Here is a 14,954-nt window from a genome sequence, read left to right on the forward strand (position 1 = left end):
TCCATGTTTTAAAATCTATCAGAATGGTATAACAATCCACATTCTCTTAAGTTCTCAGAGTAGAGAGATATAGATGTTACATTATGTCATGTCTCTGTGTACAAGGTTTTACATGGCTTCTATCCCTCCTCTTGGAAGTGGGGGAAGATTCTCTATTTTTACACAGTGTATATCCTGTGTGGTCAATATAACTAAAAACACCCCATGTTTTAACTGAGCAAAATATGTGATGAATGTACTGTTTAGTCTCTCTTTGTCAAATAGCATCCTGTGACTCATTATGGCCAGCAGGATGCTTTCAAGAACCTCACAAACATAGAGGAGGGTAGTATGTTCTGCTCTCGCTCCATTACCAGCTATGATTCCAAATGTGGCCATACAAACTAGTAACCTTTGAGTCCCTGATCCTCCATGTATTTGTCCAGTTTCCTTTTAATCTATCAAAATTAATGGCTAGCACCAGATGTGGGGAGGGAAGAAATATTCTATTTTATGGCCCTGATCTTTCCTCATTTAATAATAATGCTGTATATATGAAAGAATACATTGTCTATATTTTTGAGATTCTGCATTATTTTATATACTTGTATGAGTTCTTCCTTCACTCAACTTTGTTTCACTTTAATTTCTTGTAGGGGAGCTAATTTAGCCCTGTAATCATTTTAGTTGCATTAACCTGCAGTTTTTCTATCTTGTTAGTATCCTTTCTGAGGTGGGGTAATTAGAACTCTGCACAGAATTCCAGCCGCAGGCACATAATAGTTTTGTATAAAGGTATTACTATATTGGCTATTTTATTTTCAGTTTCCTATTAAATGATTCCAAATATGAACATTGCTTTTTTACATCAGCAACATTTGGTTGACAGTTTCCTTTTGACCATGATTCCAGAGTCACTTTCCTTAGTTTCTTTAGTGGGATCTGCCAGCCCGATCCCATTATCAAATTTCCTAAATGTTGATCTTCTCTGGTGTTCTCCAGATATTTTGGACTAGGATTCCCAACACTGGCAAGACTGGCTGGGAATTACAGAAATGATAATCCAACATATCTGAAAAGTACCGTGTTGGGAAAGCTCTTGTGGACAAAACAAAACTGGTTGAATAGCTTAATATTTGGAAACGTTGAACACTCAAATTTGTTTTAGGAAAAAGATTTATCACATTAATTGGTAGAATGGGATTTTAGCTTTTGCTCATTTGTAGCCCTGTCACTTGATTATTTGGATGTTCCATTTATTGTGTTAATTGAGATATTCTTTCACTGAGTTAATGTTTCTTTATTCTATTTTCTTTGTACTGTTGTGTTTTATTTTTTGAACCAGGTATGTTTTATATGCATTTTTTCCAATGTAAGCTACCAAGAGTCAGTTTGATTATAGCAGCACAGAAATATGATGAATGAATGAATGAATGAATGAATGAATGAATGAATGAAAGAAAGAAAGAGAAAGAAAGAAAGAAAGAAATGCTAAATGACTTATTCCCTATATTAACTGGTATGGCCTTGAGTTTGTAGGGTGAAGAGAAAAAAACAGTTAATGTGAAATTGTCAGCCCTTCAGGGTTGTCCAAATCAGGAAACAGACTCAAAACAGGAAGACTAGAACTACAGGTAGTCTTCCGTTAACAACCATTTGTTCAGCGACTATTTGAAGTTAGGATGGCGCTGAACAAATCGTAGTTACCCCCAGTTCCCGAAGTTACGGCTGTTGCAGTGTGTCCAGGGTCATGTGATCAAAGTTTGGGCTCTTGGCAGCCTGCCTGCACTTATGACTGCAGGGCCGCTTCAACTCATCCCAGCAGCTGTCTCCCCCCCATCTCTGCCCTTTTGGCTGCCCTGCACTATGTCATCTCTACCACCCTGCGCTCTGCTGGCCCTGCCACCCTGTCAGCCCTGCTGCCCCCAGCTGACCTTCACTGTCTTCCTCTCGCTGCTGACAAGTTGGGCCCAGCCTGGCCCTTTGTGAGGCAGCTGCTGGCTGCGCAAGGCCTTCTTTCCGAGGCTTTGTGTGCCCTTGTCCAAATCACATGTGCCCCTGTCCAAATTGTATGTGGCCTTTTCATGAGGCTTTGAAGCCTTCCAAAGCTTTGTGAGAAGGCTGCATGTGATTTGGACAAGGCTACACACAGCTTCAGGAAAAAGGTCTGGCACGGCTAGCAGCTGCCTTGCAAAGGGCCAGGTCAGGCACACTTCGTCTGCAGTGGGAGGAAGAAGACAGCGAAGGTCAGCTGGGGGTGGCAGAGCCAGCGGAGTACTGTATAGGATAGCAAGGTCAACAGAGTGCAGGGTCAGCAGAGCTCAAGGCCAGCAGAGGGGGTGAAGTGCAGGGCGGCCAAAAGGGCAGTGATGGGGGGAGATAGGTGGTTGGGGGAGTTGAAGAGGAGCCAGTCCCTTACCTTACTGAGTCTTGGGACTGGGAGGGACCAAGCCAGGAATGGCTTGGATCAGGGTGGGTCCTTGCCTAATGACTGGGTAGGATTCAGTTAACGATGGCAACTGGGACTGCTGGGATTGTCATTGCTAATCGATGGGATCACATGATGTCCCACTTCATGATTGCATCGCTTAGCAACAGAAATTCTGGTCCCAATTACCGTTGTTAACTGAGGACTACCTGCATACTAACAAATCTTGCAAGCCTGGCAGTGTTTTCCTTTCCCTCCCTCCTACAGCTCAGGGAGTCAGGAAGAAGCCACTCTTGAGTCTATCCCTAATACTTTCCCTGTTTTTTGGGTTCAAAGCATGTTTTGGCCCCAGTTATAATGGTTTCTGAATATTTTCTTCAGGGCTTCCTATAGAAATGGGTTAATGATCCCTAAGAAATGTCCTTGCACAAAATGAAATTCCACCCTTACTGTTCTTTGTAATACTGTATTTATTTTATATTTTCCATAGGGTATTCCAGGCCCACATGGGAATCCTGGACTGCCAGGTTTGCCTGGTCCAAAGGTATGCTACACATGAGTAATGTTGTGTGTGAATCATATGACCTTTATGGGTTTGACTGTTTGGAATTATAAAGATCTGTTTGCACTAAAATTAATGTGGGTCATTCATTCTGTTTATAGGCGAGCCAGTTTGGTCTAGTGGTTAAGGCACCAGGCTAGAAACCAGGAGACTGGTGAGTTCTAGTCCACCTTAGGCATGAAAGCCGGCTGGATGACTTTGGGCCAGTCACCCTCTTTCGGCCCACGATGTCAGGCTTCTGCGACAAGCTGGTTGGTAAATTCCTGTCACCTCCAACAGATCAACATTCAGTTGATCTGAAAAAGCAGACCCTGCACCTGTGGGAAAAACACTAGAAAGAAAAAAAAGTCATTCTGTTTATAAATGTAGCCATGTCTTGGAAAAGTTCCTATTACAGGTAGTCCTTGCTTACTGACTGCCTCGTGCAGCAACCATTTGAAGTTATAACGGTGCTAAAAAATACCTTTACAACCAGTCCTCGCATTTATAACCATTGCAGTGTCTTGCAATCACATTATCACCATTTGCATGCTTTGCAACCAGCTTGCAACAGAGTTAATACAGAAGGCAGAAGTAAAATTCCAAGTTGCAGTCACGTGATTTTTCACTTAGCAACCATGTCGCTTTGCTTAATGACTGAAGGGGAAATAAGACTGTAAGCCCATCGTGGCCACGTGATTTTCTGTTTAGTCACTGCATTGCTTAGTGACCAAGTTGCCGGTCCCAAATGTGGTTGCTAAGTGAGGACTACCTGTAAAAGCAAAACCAGACACATTATTTTAAATGCAGTTTATGCTTTAAAATACAAGGGTTAACAATGCAACCATTTAATCTTGCAATCTTGATTTTATTTTCATATACACACACATTATTCAAATAAAATATTTGAATATTGCATTAAAGATCTTGCTTCAGCATTCCTATTTTGTTTGTTTAGTAACTTTCTGATAATTATTTCCTGAAAGATAAAATAGTGGTTTGATAGAGTCAAATCTAGCAGGCAATTTATAGGCAGCTCCAAGAACAGAATCTATTTAAGTAGCTCTGGACAGCTGTGTGAAATTCTGGAAAGCTTTCAACTCATATTTAGTTATAACACTTTGATAGATGTGTTAAGGGTAAAAACAACCACAGCCATGATTTGTTCTAATGTGGTTCCTTAGGGTAGGAATCTGACCTGTAGTGACAGGTATTAAAAGCTGCTGCAGGCCATTAAAATATATTACATAAGCTTTGCACAGGTTGACATTGTAAAACAAAGTACCCTGTAATTGTTGAGTGTTCTGTTATTAGTATCTAGCAGAACATGTGGAGATTACTTTGACAATATGAATCTGGGTTAGTGATGTTATCAAAGATAGTTTGCAGTGTGGAATTATTCATCAATTTATTTGACATCCCTTCACATCTTTTTCTTAAATGGTGACATAGCAGAAATTTCAAAGAGGAAATATTGGCTCTATCAAAATCAGCATTTTCACTTTTATGTTTGTTTCTGATTAATTCCATTGGTATTAGAGATGGCTGAACTTTCAGAAACTCTCCTTGGGTTACTGTGGAAATACACAGTATTTTTCTCATACGTATACTCCTGAAATTTAAAAAACCTGAATGGTGTGAGAGTGAGGAGAATATTACAGCAACAAATTCAAGTATAGTGAATAAAGTTGTCACAAGGAATGGTTCCCTGTTCCCACACTTGCAGCTTCCTTCAGTTCAGTGTAAGGAAGCAAAAATATAATTATGATGGACAATGAGAAATTAATAGGCCGGGGAAGCTGGGAATTCTTCATTTGGAGCCAGAGAATAATTTAAGGTTTTGTAGAGCTTCCATCTCTTTCAAGACAGGTTTAATCCTTTCCAAGTTTAACTCAGGAGAACTTCACCAGCTTCTCTAATTGGCATGAACAGTTGTTTTTCCAAAGATTATGTCAACTTAGATCAATAGCTAGCAACAAGTTTGAGCAGGCAGCCCAAAGAAGCCTATTTTGTTGATCCCAAACTTAAATGTTCTGTGGGTTCTGGGAACACTTAATGCTTAATTTCTTGTTATTGACATGATCAGCTGCCCACTTGTAAAAAAAAAACAAAAATTCCACCTCTTCAAGTTCTACAGTAATTAGAAGAGATAGACAAGATTGAAAAACAGGTAGTATTACATCATTTAAAATAGTCATGTAAGACAATTACAGAAAGGGCTGAAGAAATGCCCCACACATGACAAATCCTAGATGAAGTTAGCACAGTAAAATTTTGAAATAATTTAGTAATTGATAGTATGTATATAATGGCTTCATTTTGTCATAATTTTTAAAATTGGTTTAAGAGATGAAGACACTTTATCAGTATGGTTATATCCTTTTTCATGGTTCCAAATTTTACAGACTGCCACTTTGGGTTTAAATAATGCATTGGTATGTAGGAATCCTGTAGCAACTGACATTGCAGTTTCATGAAGTCATTATACAGATCATGTACTTGTACCATTTTGCAGCTCAAAATGATTCAACTACATAATTCCTATCATTTGCACATTGACATCATGACGTACTGTATGTGATGCCACTTGGCCCCTCTGTCCCCCTGCCCCCCACAGATGCACTTGCACATGTAGAATGACACTGCTTGAACCAGAAGTGATTCAGCTCTCTTGAGTCCATATTCCCAATTTAAGAAAACCAGTCTACAACCCTAACAAATCAGGCCAAGTGTTTCAAAGAGAGTAATGACATGGTTTCCAAATAGGCTTAAGATAGGAGTCAAGAATGCATTGTCCACACATGCCAGGGTTAATCGAACACAGATACCATTTGTGTACCTCCCAAACTAAATAAAAATATTACTTTTAAAAAGTCTGCTAACACCTACGAGAATGCTAACACCTATGAGATTTTGGAAGATCTTAGAGAAGAACATTGAAGTCAAGTAAGATTTGGGCATGTTCATGAACAATTTCAGCTTTCTCACTTGAGGTTTGGGGATAAAAATTTGAAAACTTGCCCATTTTACTTTGGGAGGCAAGAAGGTGGTGCCTTTGCCATTGCTCCAAAGGTTTGCTAACATTGGCTTAAGCTGTGTTGCTGAGTGCTGTTCATTTATTCATTTAAAGAACATACATGGCCACTATCTCACATAGTGATCCTAGGGTTAAGGTTGAGTCTTAGGGCTTCACTAACCAATAAAAGCAAACTCTTCCTATCAGACACCAGACCAACCATTCTATTGACCCCCCCATCAACCCCATCCTAGCCTTCTAGCTTTCTAACTAGAAAAGTGTGATGAAAGATTTAAAATAAATACAGTTAGAAATTAACCACTGGATTAATATGAAATGCAGATTCATGTAATGTTAAGTAATATTTTGGCGTGTTTCTTGGTTGCTACTTTTTCCTATAATTATTTGGCTAAAGTAAAGGTACAGTCCTGAGTTAATAACCTGTTTAAGAATTTCTGGTGGTCTTATAATTCAACAATAATCTCGGTATCTAATTACAAATATTAAATCAATTCTCCAGTATATTTTCTTATTATGTATTTTTAACATTTCATCAGGTCCTGTTAATGAAAGCAGTAAATTACAGTAAATTATGAAGTTTTTTCACATTAAAATATCTATAAATATGTAAGTCTTATGAATGCCATTGGGAGCTATACTGGTCTTTATGGTCAGTGGGCTGAAATCTCCCTCCCTCCATTTGTTTACTTTTGTCCTTACTTATATATAGCTAAGGTTGAAATATAGTGAAGTTTTGTTTTAATGGACCATAGAGTCCATTTAATGGAGCATATTACTCCCAAATGTCTGTTAAATATGGAAATACATCATTGAGGCAATTTATGTTATTTGCATAAAGATGTCATTAGACAAATGATATCAATTTGTGTCAGTTTATGACATTTGCTTAATGATACCATTAGATATAATAACTCATGTAGTTTTATTATACAAATGATGTAAACTGGCACAAATTATGTAATTTCTCAGTTCTGTCAAATGATACAGGCCATCATGCATGTCACAAAATTAGATAAATTTAACTTCAGATTGCATTTAGTTCAGCAGACATGTCTGTTATTTCAGGGGGATATCTGGACAGAAGTTTTCTCTGTTTCATCTGAAGTCTGTTAAATGGAATTCCATTAAATTGAAGTTTCACTGTTCTTTCTGATTCTTTATCCTTTGATGGACAGTAGTGGATTGATCAGAAGTATTGTCTCTCTACTGGAAAATCAATCAATCAAATTTTTCACAATTTGACTATTTATTCAAGTCCTAATGTAGTACCACTAAAAGTATAAAACTTGTTTTTATCATAATGGAAAAGTAAAGAAAACAGCCTGCCATATTGGATGGAACCTTCCATCCCTCCATGACTGAAACTAAGGAAATGAAAAGAAAATTAAGAGAAAGTAAAAGGAGAAAAAGTGAGGGGAAAACAGATATTAGACTAAAAGGAAGGAAGGGGAAAACAAGAAAGAAAAATATTATGAATTATTGGCGATTATTTTGGACATAGCTTTACTACTTGAAGATCAAGGAGATTAAGAATAGGAGTGTTTTTTATCTGAATAAGATGATAGTGGTTTAATTTCTCTTCGTTTATGAATTAAGTACATGGAATTACCCACAGAAGTATTAAATATTGTTAATATACAGCTGCTAGAATACTAAGGCTGTGTTTTTCTATTTCTGGACCCAAGTCATCTATACAAAAATCCCTAGAAGAGCTAATGTTGCAAATTGCATGTATAAATAATACCACCAGTATATAATGGAAAGTATCTACTTGATTAAATTTTCTTTTATATATCTCATTGAATCTCCTTAATAACATATTATCTTCTAAATAATATTAGCAATAATACTTATTTCTTATATTTTCACTTAATTTTGCTACCGCAGGGCCCCAAAGGTGATCCAGGGTTTTCCCCAGGGCAAGCAAGGCGTGGAGAAAAGGTAAATGATTTATAATCTAGAGCCATCTAATAGAAATCTTGTTGATATTCTTATTTGTTACATCTGATTAATGTTTTATGTCCAATTTAGAAGTATAGGAGGGTTGTGTAGATAGATGAAATTGTAGTTTGGAGAGTTACAAATATTTTCTTGCTGGGCATCCACAGGATCTTCCTGCTTTCATCAAAATGACAAAAGGGGTGTCACACTGCAAGTTACATCCCTTTGGTGGGAGAGTAACTCAGTACACAAACAAAAGGGGTAACAAAATGATGGGTTCATCTAATTGCTGAAGGTATAGATCTCAGAATGCTCCATATAATGTGCTCTTGTACTGTTGTTGACTTTCTTTTGGATACAGTTTATTTCATGGATTAATTTTGTTCTGGAAGACTCTCTTTTTTGGTACATCAGCAGGTTCTTTTGACTTACATTACTAGTTTTGGGAAATAATAGAAGGACTATAGAAATAGATATTGCATATTTTATACTTGCAAAAAAGATTCAAACTATTCTACCATTAAGCAATGATCCTGTCTATTTATTGAAGATGGTGGTATTTTTTTTATTGATATTGATATACACCAGAGCAGGCGAGCTATAATGTAATTGGGTTCTCCTTGTAATTTTATTGCTATCACAAGATTCACCATCCAGAGCTTGATGCAGAAGACTAGTATGTAAATGGTACAGTCTGTTCTGAATTCAGCTCAGCTCTTGATGATTTCATGGACATGTCTACATGGTTTTCTTGCCAACAATATGGATTTGCCATTACCTTCTTCAATATTTTTTTTCTAGTGTGCTGTCCTTGTGTTTCCTGGTGGTTTCTCATCAAAATAAAAATCAGATCTGACCCTGTTTAACTTTTTGAAATAATAATAATTTGTGTTAAATGTACATCAGAAAATCAGCAAGGATCAGCTATATGTTTTGATTTAAATGAATTTTAATTTTAATTTTAATTTTAATTTTAATTTAATTTTAACTTCCTTGAATTTGTTCTGAATTCCAAAATTTAACAGAGCTTATAATTTTTCCACAAAAATTCACTCGTGATTATTCTTTATTTCAGCAATATAATTTAAGAAGAAAAAGGTGTGGTTATGTTGCTGCTGTACTACTGAGAATCAGGAATCCTTGTTAGTTCACTGCTGCTCACACAGAGATCTGCCAGGAGATTCACTCTCTGGCTTAAACTGGCTGAAGTATGAGAGTGGTAGAAGCAACGCCATTATGATTGGTCATATTACAGTAATTTGAGGACTATGGGGAACTTATTCTTTTTAACCATGAATAGTATATGATGTCATTCTTTGATCTTGTGTTGTGCTACAATAACTTTATACTGAATTTATAGGGTGATCCAGGACTTCCAGGGTTACCTGGCATAGCGGGCCTCAAAGGTGAAAAGGTAAGATTCTTTTTTATTCTAATATGTGCATGTGTAGGCCATTATTAAGGTTCATAATGACAAATAATGAATTTAATGCTTGTGTGTAAAAGAAATTTCTTACAGATTTCAGAATCTGAGGTTGGTCATCAGAACCACTCCTGATATAGAAAGTGTAGGAAACAAAGATGTCAATAACCAGTAAGACTCCAATAAAACTTAAAACAAAATATTTTAAAAAAAAGTTGCCAAGAAAAGCCCTGTTACAAGAATATCAGTTACTTGAATACAACACCATAGATACCTTGGAAGCTATGGAAATTTGCAAATTAAATTTAATTTTGTGGCAATTGAAGTACCACCTTCAATGACTGGAATTTTATTATATTCTCAGAATTCTGCTATTTGTATGGAATTATGCATATTTCATGTAAGAAATAAGTAGCATACTTGTTGAGACTATATTGTGTTTCTGCTGACTTATGATAGTGAGCTTATGATTGCTCTTTTGGTGTGGAAATCTATGCCAAATCTATTAGAGTGCTCAGAGCTGGTTATGCTAATTCGGCACCTAATATTTATAAACTGTCATGAGAGTCTTTGGAAACCTAAAAAAGCATTGCAGTATTCATGCATTTTTGTTCAGATTTCATATATAAGCTGCAAGAAAGTGTACAGAAAAGTACTTTGGAAATCTGATCTCTTGTTTCATTTTAAAGATCAAGCATATTCATTTGCATATTGTCTCCTATGTTACGATTATATTATATAGCCAAGTCTCTCTGTATATGAATCCAGTTGTCTGAAATATAGAGCTGTGCAGCTTTCATCATGGCATTCATAAGAATTTTTCCCATTGAAAAATTTTGTAGCAGAACTACAAAATAGAATGTGACCATAATTTTTGCAACCAAATCACTTTAAAGATACAGCCTAATGTATTTACTAGGCATGTAAGCAATACAGTGCACACTGGGCTTCCAGCAAAGCACTGGCAGTTTGTGGGCAGCCCTGAGCAAAGGCAGAACCACAGCTTATATACCCTTGGCCCACTACATTGCAAAGGCAAGACAAAGAAAAAGGCAGACACAGTGTAAATTACAGCATGACATTGGAATGTTTCTGATAAACCCATCTGGGTAACCTTATTATTATTTATCCCTTCCTACTAAGTTGGCATGCTAGCCATGCTATCTCTGAGATATGGTCAGTGAGTATAAACAATTTGGTTTACTGGACCACAGGTTCCCGATTGATTCTTCCCCCTGTTGTCAATCAGGATCAGTTCAGCTTGCTGTGAATGTTTTCTTACAAAGGCGCTTTAAGCAGTTCATGTATGTGCAGGGCATCTCATAGGTTTGGTAGTGAATGCAGCTCACATATGTATGAAGGGTACCTTTTATCACCATACATGCTTCAATAACATCATCTGATTTTTCGGGGGTAGGATTCCATGATTGTTCTGATTTGGTTTTCTTGTTATAATTTATTAAAACATTTAAAGGAATAGAATAAATAGCTATATAAAAGGAAAAAAGAAGATAGAAAGAAACATAGTGGATAAGAATAAAATATCAGTAATAAATAATTTAAAAATTATTATAAAAATTAATTATTTAATTAATTAAATGTATAGAACTAAGCTCATTATGTCATCTTAAGAAGTAATAGAGAATCTCTATAAAACTCTAAACATGATATTAATATTGATATCACCACTATTAGTCATTGTTCCAAGGGGAGATACACATAACCATGTAGAGAGAAAAGAAAAAAAAGAAAAGGGGAAAAAAATGGGAAAACATAAAGAAGAAGAAGAAAAAAAGAGAATAATCAGTACAGGCAATATTGGGAAACTACATAGTTTTAAATTCCCTCTCCTTGTACCCAACTAATGACTGCATCAATGTATTTATAAACATTAAAATTGTTTCTAATACTGTCTTTACATTGATTATTTCCGCTTTAAAAACCATACTCTGAGTGTCTGAGTTTGCCTTGTTGTGTGACATACAATAAATAGGGGAGCCATTTTTGCTTGAATTTGGTCAAACTTCTGTTCTGAATGTACACTGTTAATTTTGCCATTGATGCATATTCCGTAAGTTTCATTTCCTAGTCTGATATTGTTGGCAAAGTATGTCTTCCAATGTTGAGCTAAAATTGTCCTTAGAGCCATCACCTGTATCTTAATAAATTTTAATATTTTTATTATATTGGTTCTGGAACATTTCTTAATAATAAAAACTGAAGTTTCAATTCAAACTTTGCTTTTAATTTTTTTTTTTAATAATGCTTTGTATTTCTTCAGGATTCCATGTTCTAAGAACAGGGACATAGAAAAAGGTTTATATTAAATTGGATTGCTGTCCATCTAGCTAGTCTCCTAACTAGTCCATTTAGTGGTCTACATTGATTTTCAGATATTCATGGAGGCCTTACCTTTAAAGGCATGGGATTAAATTTTGTATTCTTTCAAAATATAAAAGTTTTATCACAACATGATAATGTTTCATCTTGGAAACATTTTTATAGAAAATAGGAAAAGTCTTTGCAGTTCAGATGGGAAGAAATGAAAATATTTGGCCATAATTTGAAGCTCACTTTATTTTAACAGTGTTGATCAGTGGAATTTCTTTCATCAGGTAACAAAAAACAAATTTTTCATTGCTGCACCAATATTCTTGGAATGGCATATTTACCCTGGAACTGAAGTTCATATGCCTGGTTGCACTTTAATTTTTTTTTTTTTTAAGTCTGTATATTAGTAGAACAGGTCTAACTTTCTTAGAAATTCTAATAAATTAGCAGCCCACGCTGCAGGTCTTCCAAGATGAAATAGGCCTGATTTTGGAAAACTAGGTTGACCCCTTTTTTAAAAAGAAGTAAATTTGGGTCCAGACAATGTTGTGCTAACATGTGTCTAAAATCCAGTGAAGCTATTGAAATCCTAAAGCAGTGTTTGATGTTTGTTAAGTTGTAGATGATGAAAAAACAGATTAATGTTAAATGAAGCTCTTTCTGGTAAGTCAAAAGACACAACACAACTCAAAATTGGTAATGAGTGCTACTTTGGAGGGAAAGGCTGGATATTCCCGTAATAAATAAACGAATATGTTCCCTGTTTTACCTCAACAATGTAAGGCCACTTGGACTTTATTTTTTGGCTGTGCTCTACAGCCAAATACAGAAAACATTGTGTACTTTTTTCAAAATAATTTTATTTTAAATATGTATTGCACAAGATGAGTTTCTGAATAGCTACATACAAAATTAGTAAATACTGCATCTAGGTATTCTAGTATTTTCCTTTAAAAAAAGGATCACACAATAAGACTTGATAACAATTACTTTGCAGAGCTATCATATATAGCACACAGTTGGTTATGGGTTATAATAATGGGCTTTATTTACATTCATTGGCAAGGTAACTTTTTAAAAATTTAGTGAATATATATATATATATATATATATTATAAAATGGAAAGGAAACCACAAAGAGTTTAGTTTTAGTTCTCTGTTACTAGCAGAGATAGAAACTAGCTTCTTTTTTAAAAGAAAGCTAAGAATTGGGATTATGTTCATGAGATGGGTGGGGTAAGTCTCTCCTTTGTGGGCGCATGCCTTTGAGTCATCTTGTCATTCTTATCTTCCTCAACATTTTGGTTCCTGGTTTGCTACCCTAGTTAAAAACAGGTTAACAAGCATGAACAGTATGAGAAGATACTAGGCAAAATGCAGGGTATAAATAATATCCCTGAAGTACTTTAAATATACTTATCATCTTTGGAAATACACTCAATAGATCAAAAAGAATGTATATGTTTACAGGAAATCCTCAGATTACAATCACTCGTTCAGCAACCGTTTAAAGTTACAACAGTGCTGAACGAAGTGGTACTTACAACCGGTCCTCTAAGTTCTGGCCATCGCAGCACCCCAACGGTCACGTAATCACAATTTGGGCACTTGGTAACCAGCTTGCACTTACAATAGTTGCAGTGTCCTGCGGCCATGTGATCACCACTTGCGATCTTCCCTGCCAGCTTACCACAAGCAAAATCAATGGGGAAGCTGGCAGGGAAGGTCGCAAGTTGCTCCCGCTGCTTTTTCTTCCGAAGAGCCCTACTATGGAGTATGAGATTGTGCCCCACAGCGCCTGGCTGTGGCCCTGGCCCACCCGCGGCGCCCACCAGCTTGCAGTACCCCACCCCACTCCCTGGCAGCATCCGTGCTCCTTGTCTGGGACTCCTGCCCCTTTCCACTTAATGACGGGTGTGGTTCGGGGGTTACGACGGCAACCGGGACTGCCGGGATTGCCATCACTAAGCAATGCGGTCATGTGACATCATGCTTTATGACCACATCACTTAGTGATGGCAATCCCGGCGATGGAAATTCTGGTCCCAATTGCCGTTATAACCCAAGGACTATCTGTACATATATTCAAGACATCCTAATCAGCTTGCCTCTGATTCGGATCAAACTACTTAAGTCTGACAAAGTTATTTTGGAATTGAATCACAAACTTTTACAAAAGGTTTCTCTCTGGAGTTGAAAATACTGTAATAAGAAATTAAAAAATTATAGTTTGCTAAACTTCCATGACACCAAGAATTATCTGCCTGAGGTTAGGGATGAGGTTGCACTATTTTGTTGTTTGTTTATAAAATTTTATCATTGAATATGGAGTCAGTTCATCCACTCATTTCGGTCCTTATGCAGTCAAATGAATTTAATATAGGCAGGCATTACAAAAAGGTATGCAGTCTTAAACTTTATTGCATGACCAACGTTTTGTGAAGCTATGATGTAATTTCTTTGGTTTTGGCTTAGCATGTCTTATAAACCCAGCCTTTTGTAAAACAAAGGTGGTGGCTCAGTACAAGAGATTTCAAACTTTGTGATGCCATAACCCCCTAAAATATAAATACATTTGTTGACAAACCCCCCCCCCCCCCACTCCCCATGAATAATTTCATAGGGATTAGGGTTCCCTGAGCAAAAAATAAATAATTAAATCTTAATTTATATATCAGATAAAACAATTTATTTAATGGGAAATAAACAATAAAGCAATCAAATTTAAACACTTATTTTAAGTGGGAAGGATAAGCTTCCTCAGTTTTGTATCATTCCTGCTTTGTTTTTGAGGAAGACAGTCTCATTTTTTGTTCCAAATTTATTTTGACGGATGTGTCCTTTTTATAGCAGCAACTAATCCTTCTTTTGATGTCAGCTTGTCCAGGCAGAGTAGAAACAAGTTCACTCAGTAATCCAGCTTTGTGCACCAAAAGATTAGATATGGTTTGTGCACAAAGAAACTGATTGCTGTTAGAACTTGCTCATGCCCTGCCTGAGCAAGCTGACAGTCACCTTGTCCAAGCAAAGCTCATCAGGTTTCTGCACACTGGGCTGGAGCCGTCAGAACCTGCTTTGGTGTTGGCTAGGATAAGCTGGCTGTCAGCTTATCCAGGCAGAGTGGGAGTAAGTTCTGGTAGAGATCCTGCTTTACATGCATAAGCCCCCCTAAAATCTGCAATTCCCATCAAATTTGTTTGTGACTCCCCTGGAAGGTCTGGCTTATTCATAATGACTACTCCTACTTTGTGCCTTCTGCATATGTGGGTGCAAC

At 36.6% G+C, this 14,954-nt stretch overlaps 1 protein-coding gene across 1 annotated transcript in view; it reads left to right on the top strand.

Annotated features, from left to right (window-relative positions):
* Window positions 1-14,954, top strand: part of COL24A1 (collagen type XXIV alpha 1 chain) — a 166,237-nt gene that overhangs the window by 33,957 nt on the left and 117,326 nt on the right. Inside the window, exons 5-7 of the mRNA XM_088153680.1 lie at window positions 2,898-2,951; window positions 7,873-7,926; window positions 9,287-9,340. Coding sequence (XP_088009806.1) covers window positions 2,898-2,951; window positions 7,873-7,926; window positions 9,287-9,340 — 162 coding nt within the window. The remainder of the gene's footprint in view (window positions 1-2,897; window positions 2,952-7,872; window positions 7,927-9,286; window positions 9,341-14,954) is intronic.

The sequence above is a fragment of the Python bivittatus genome, unplaced genomic scaffold (assembly GCF_059951505.1).
Source record: "Python bivittatus isolate LINGU-HERP-01145 unplaced genomic scaffold, Pbiv_v1 ctg000700_np1212, whole genome shotgun sequence".
In the NCBI taxonomy this organism is placed as follows: domain Eukaryota; kingdom Metazoa; phylum Chordata; class Lepidosauria; order Squamata; family Pythonidae; genus Python; species Python bivittatus.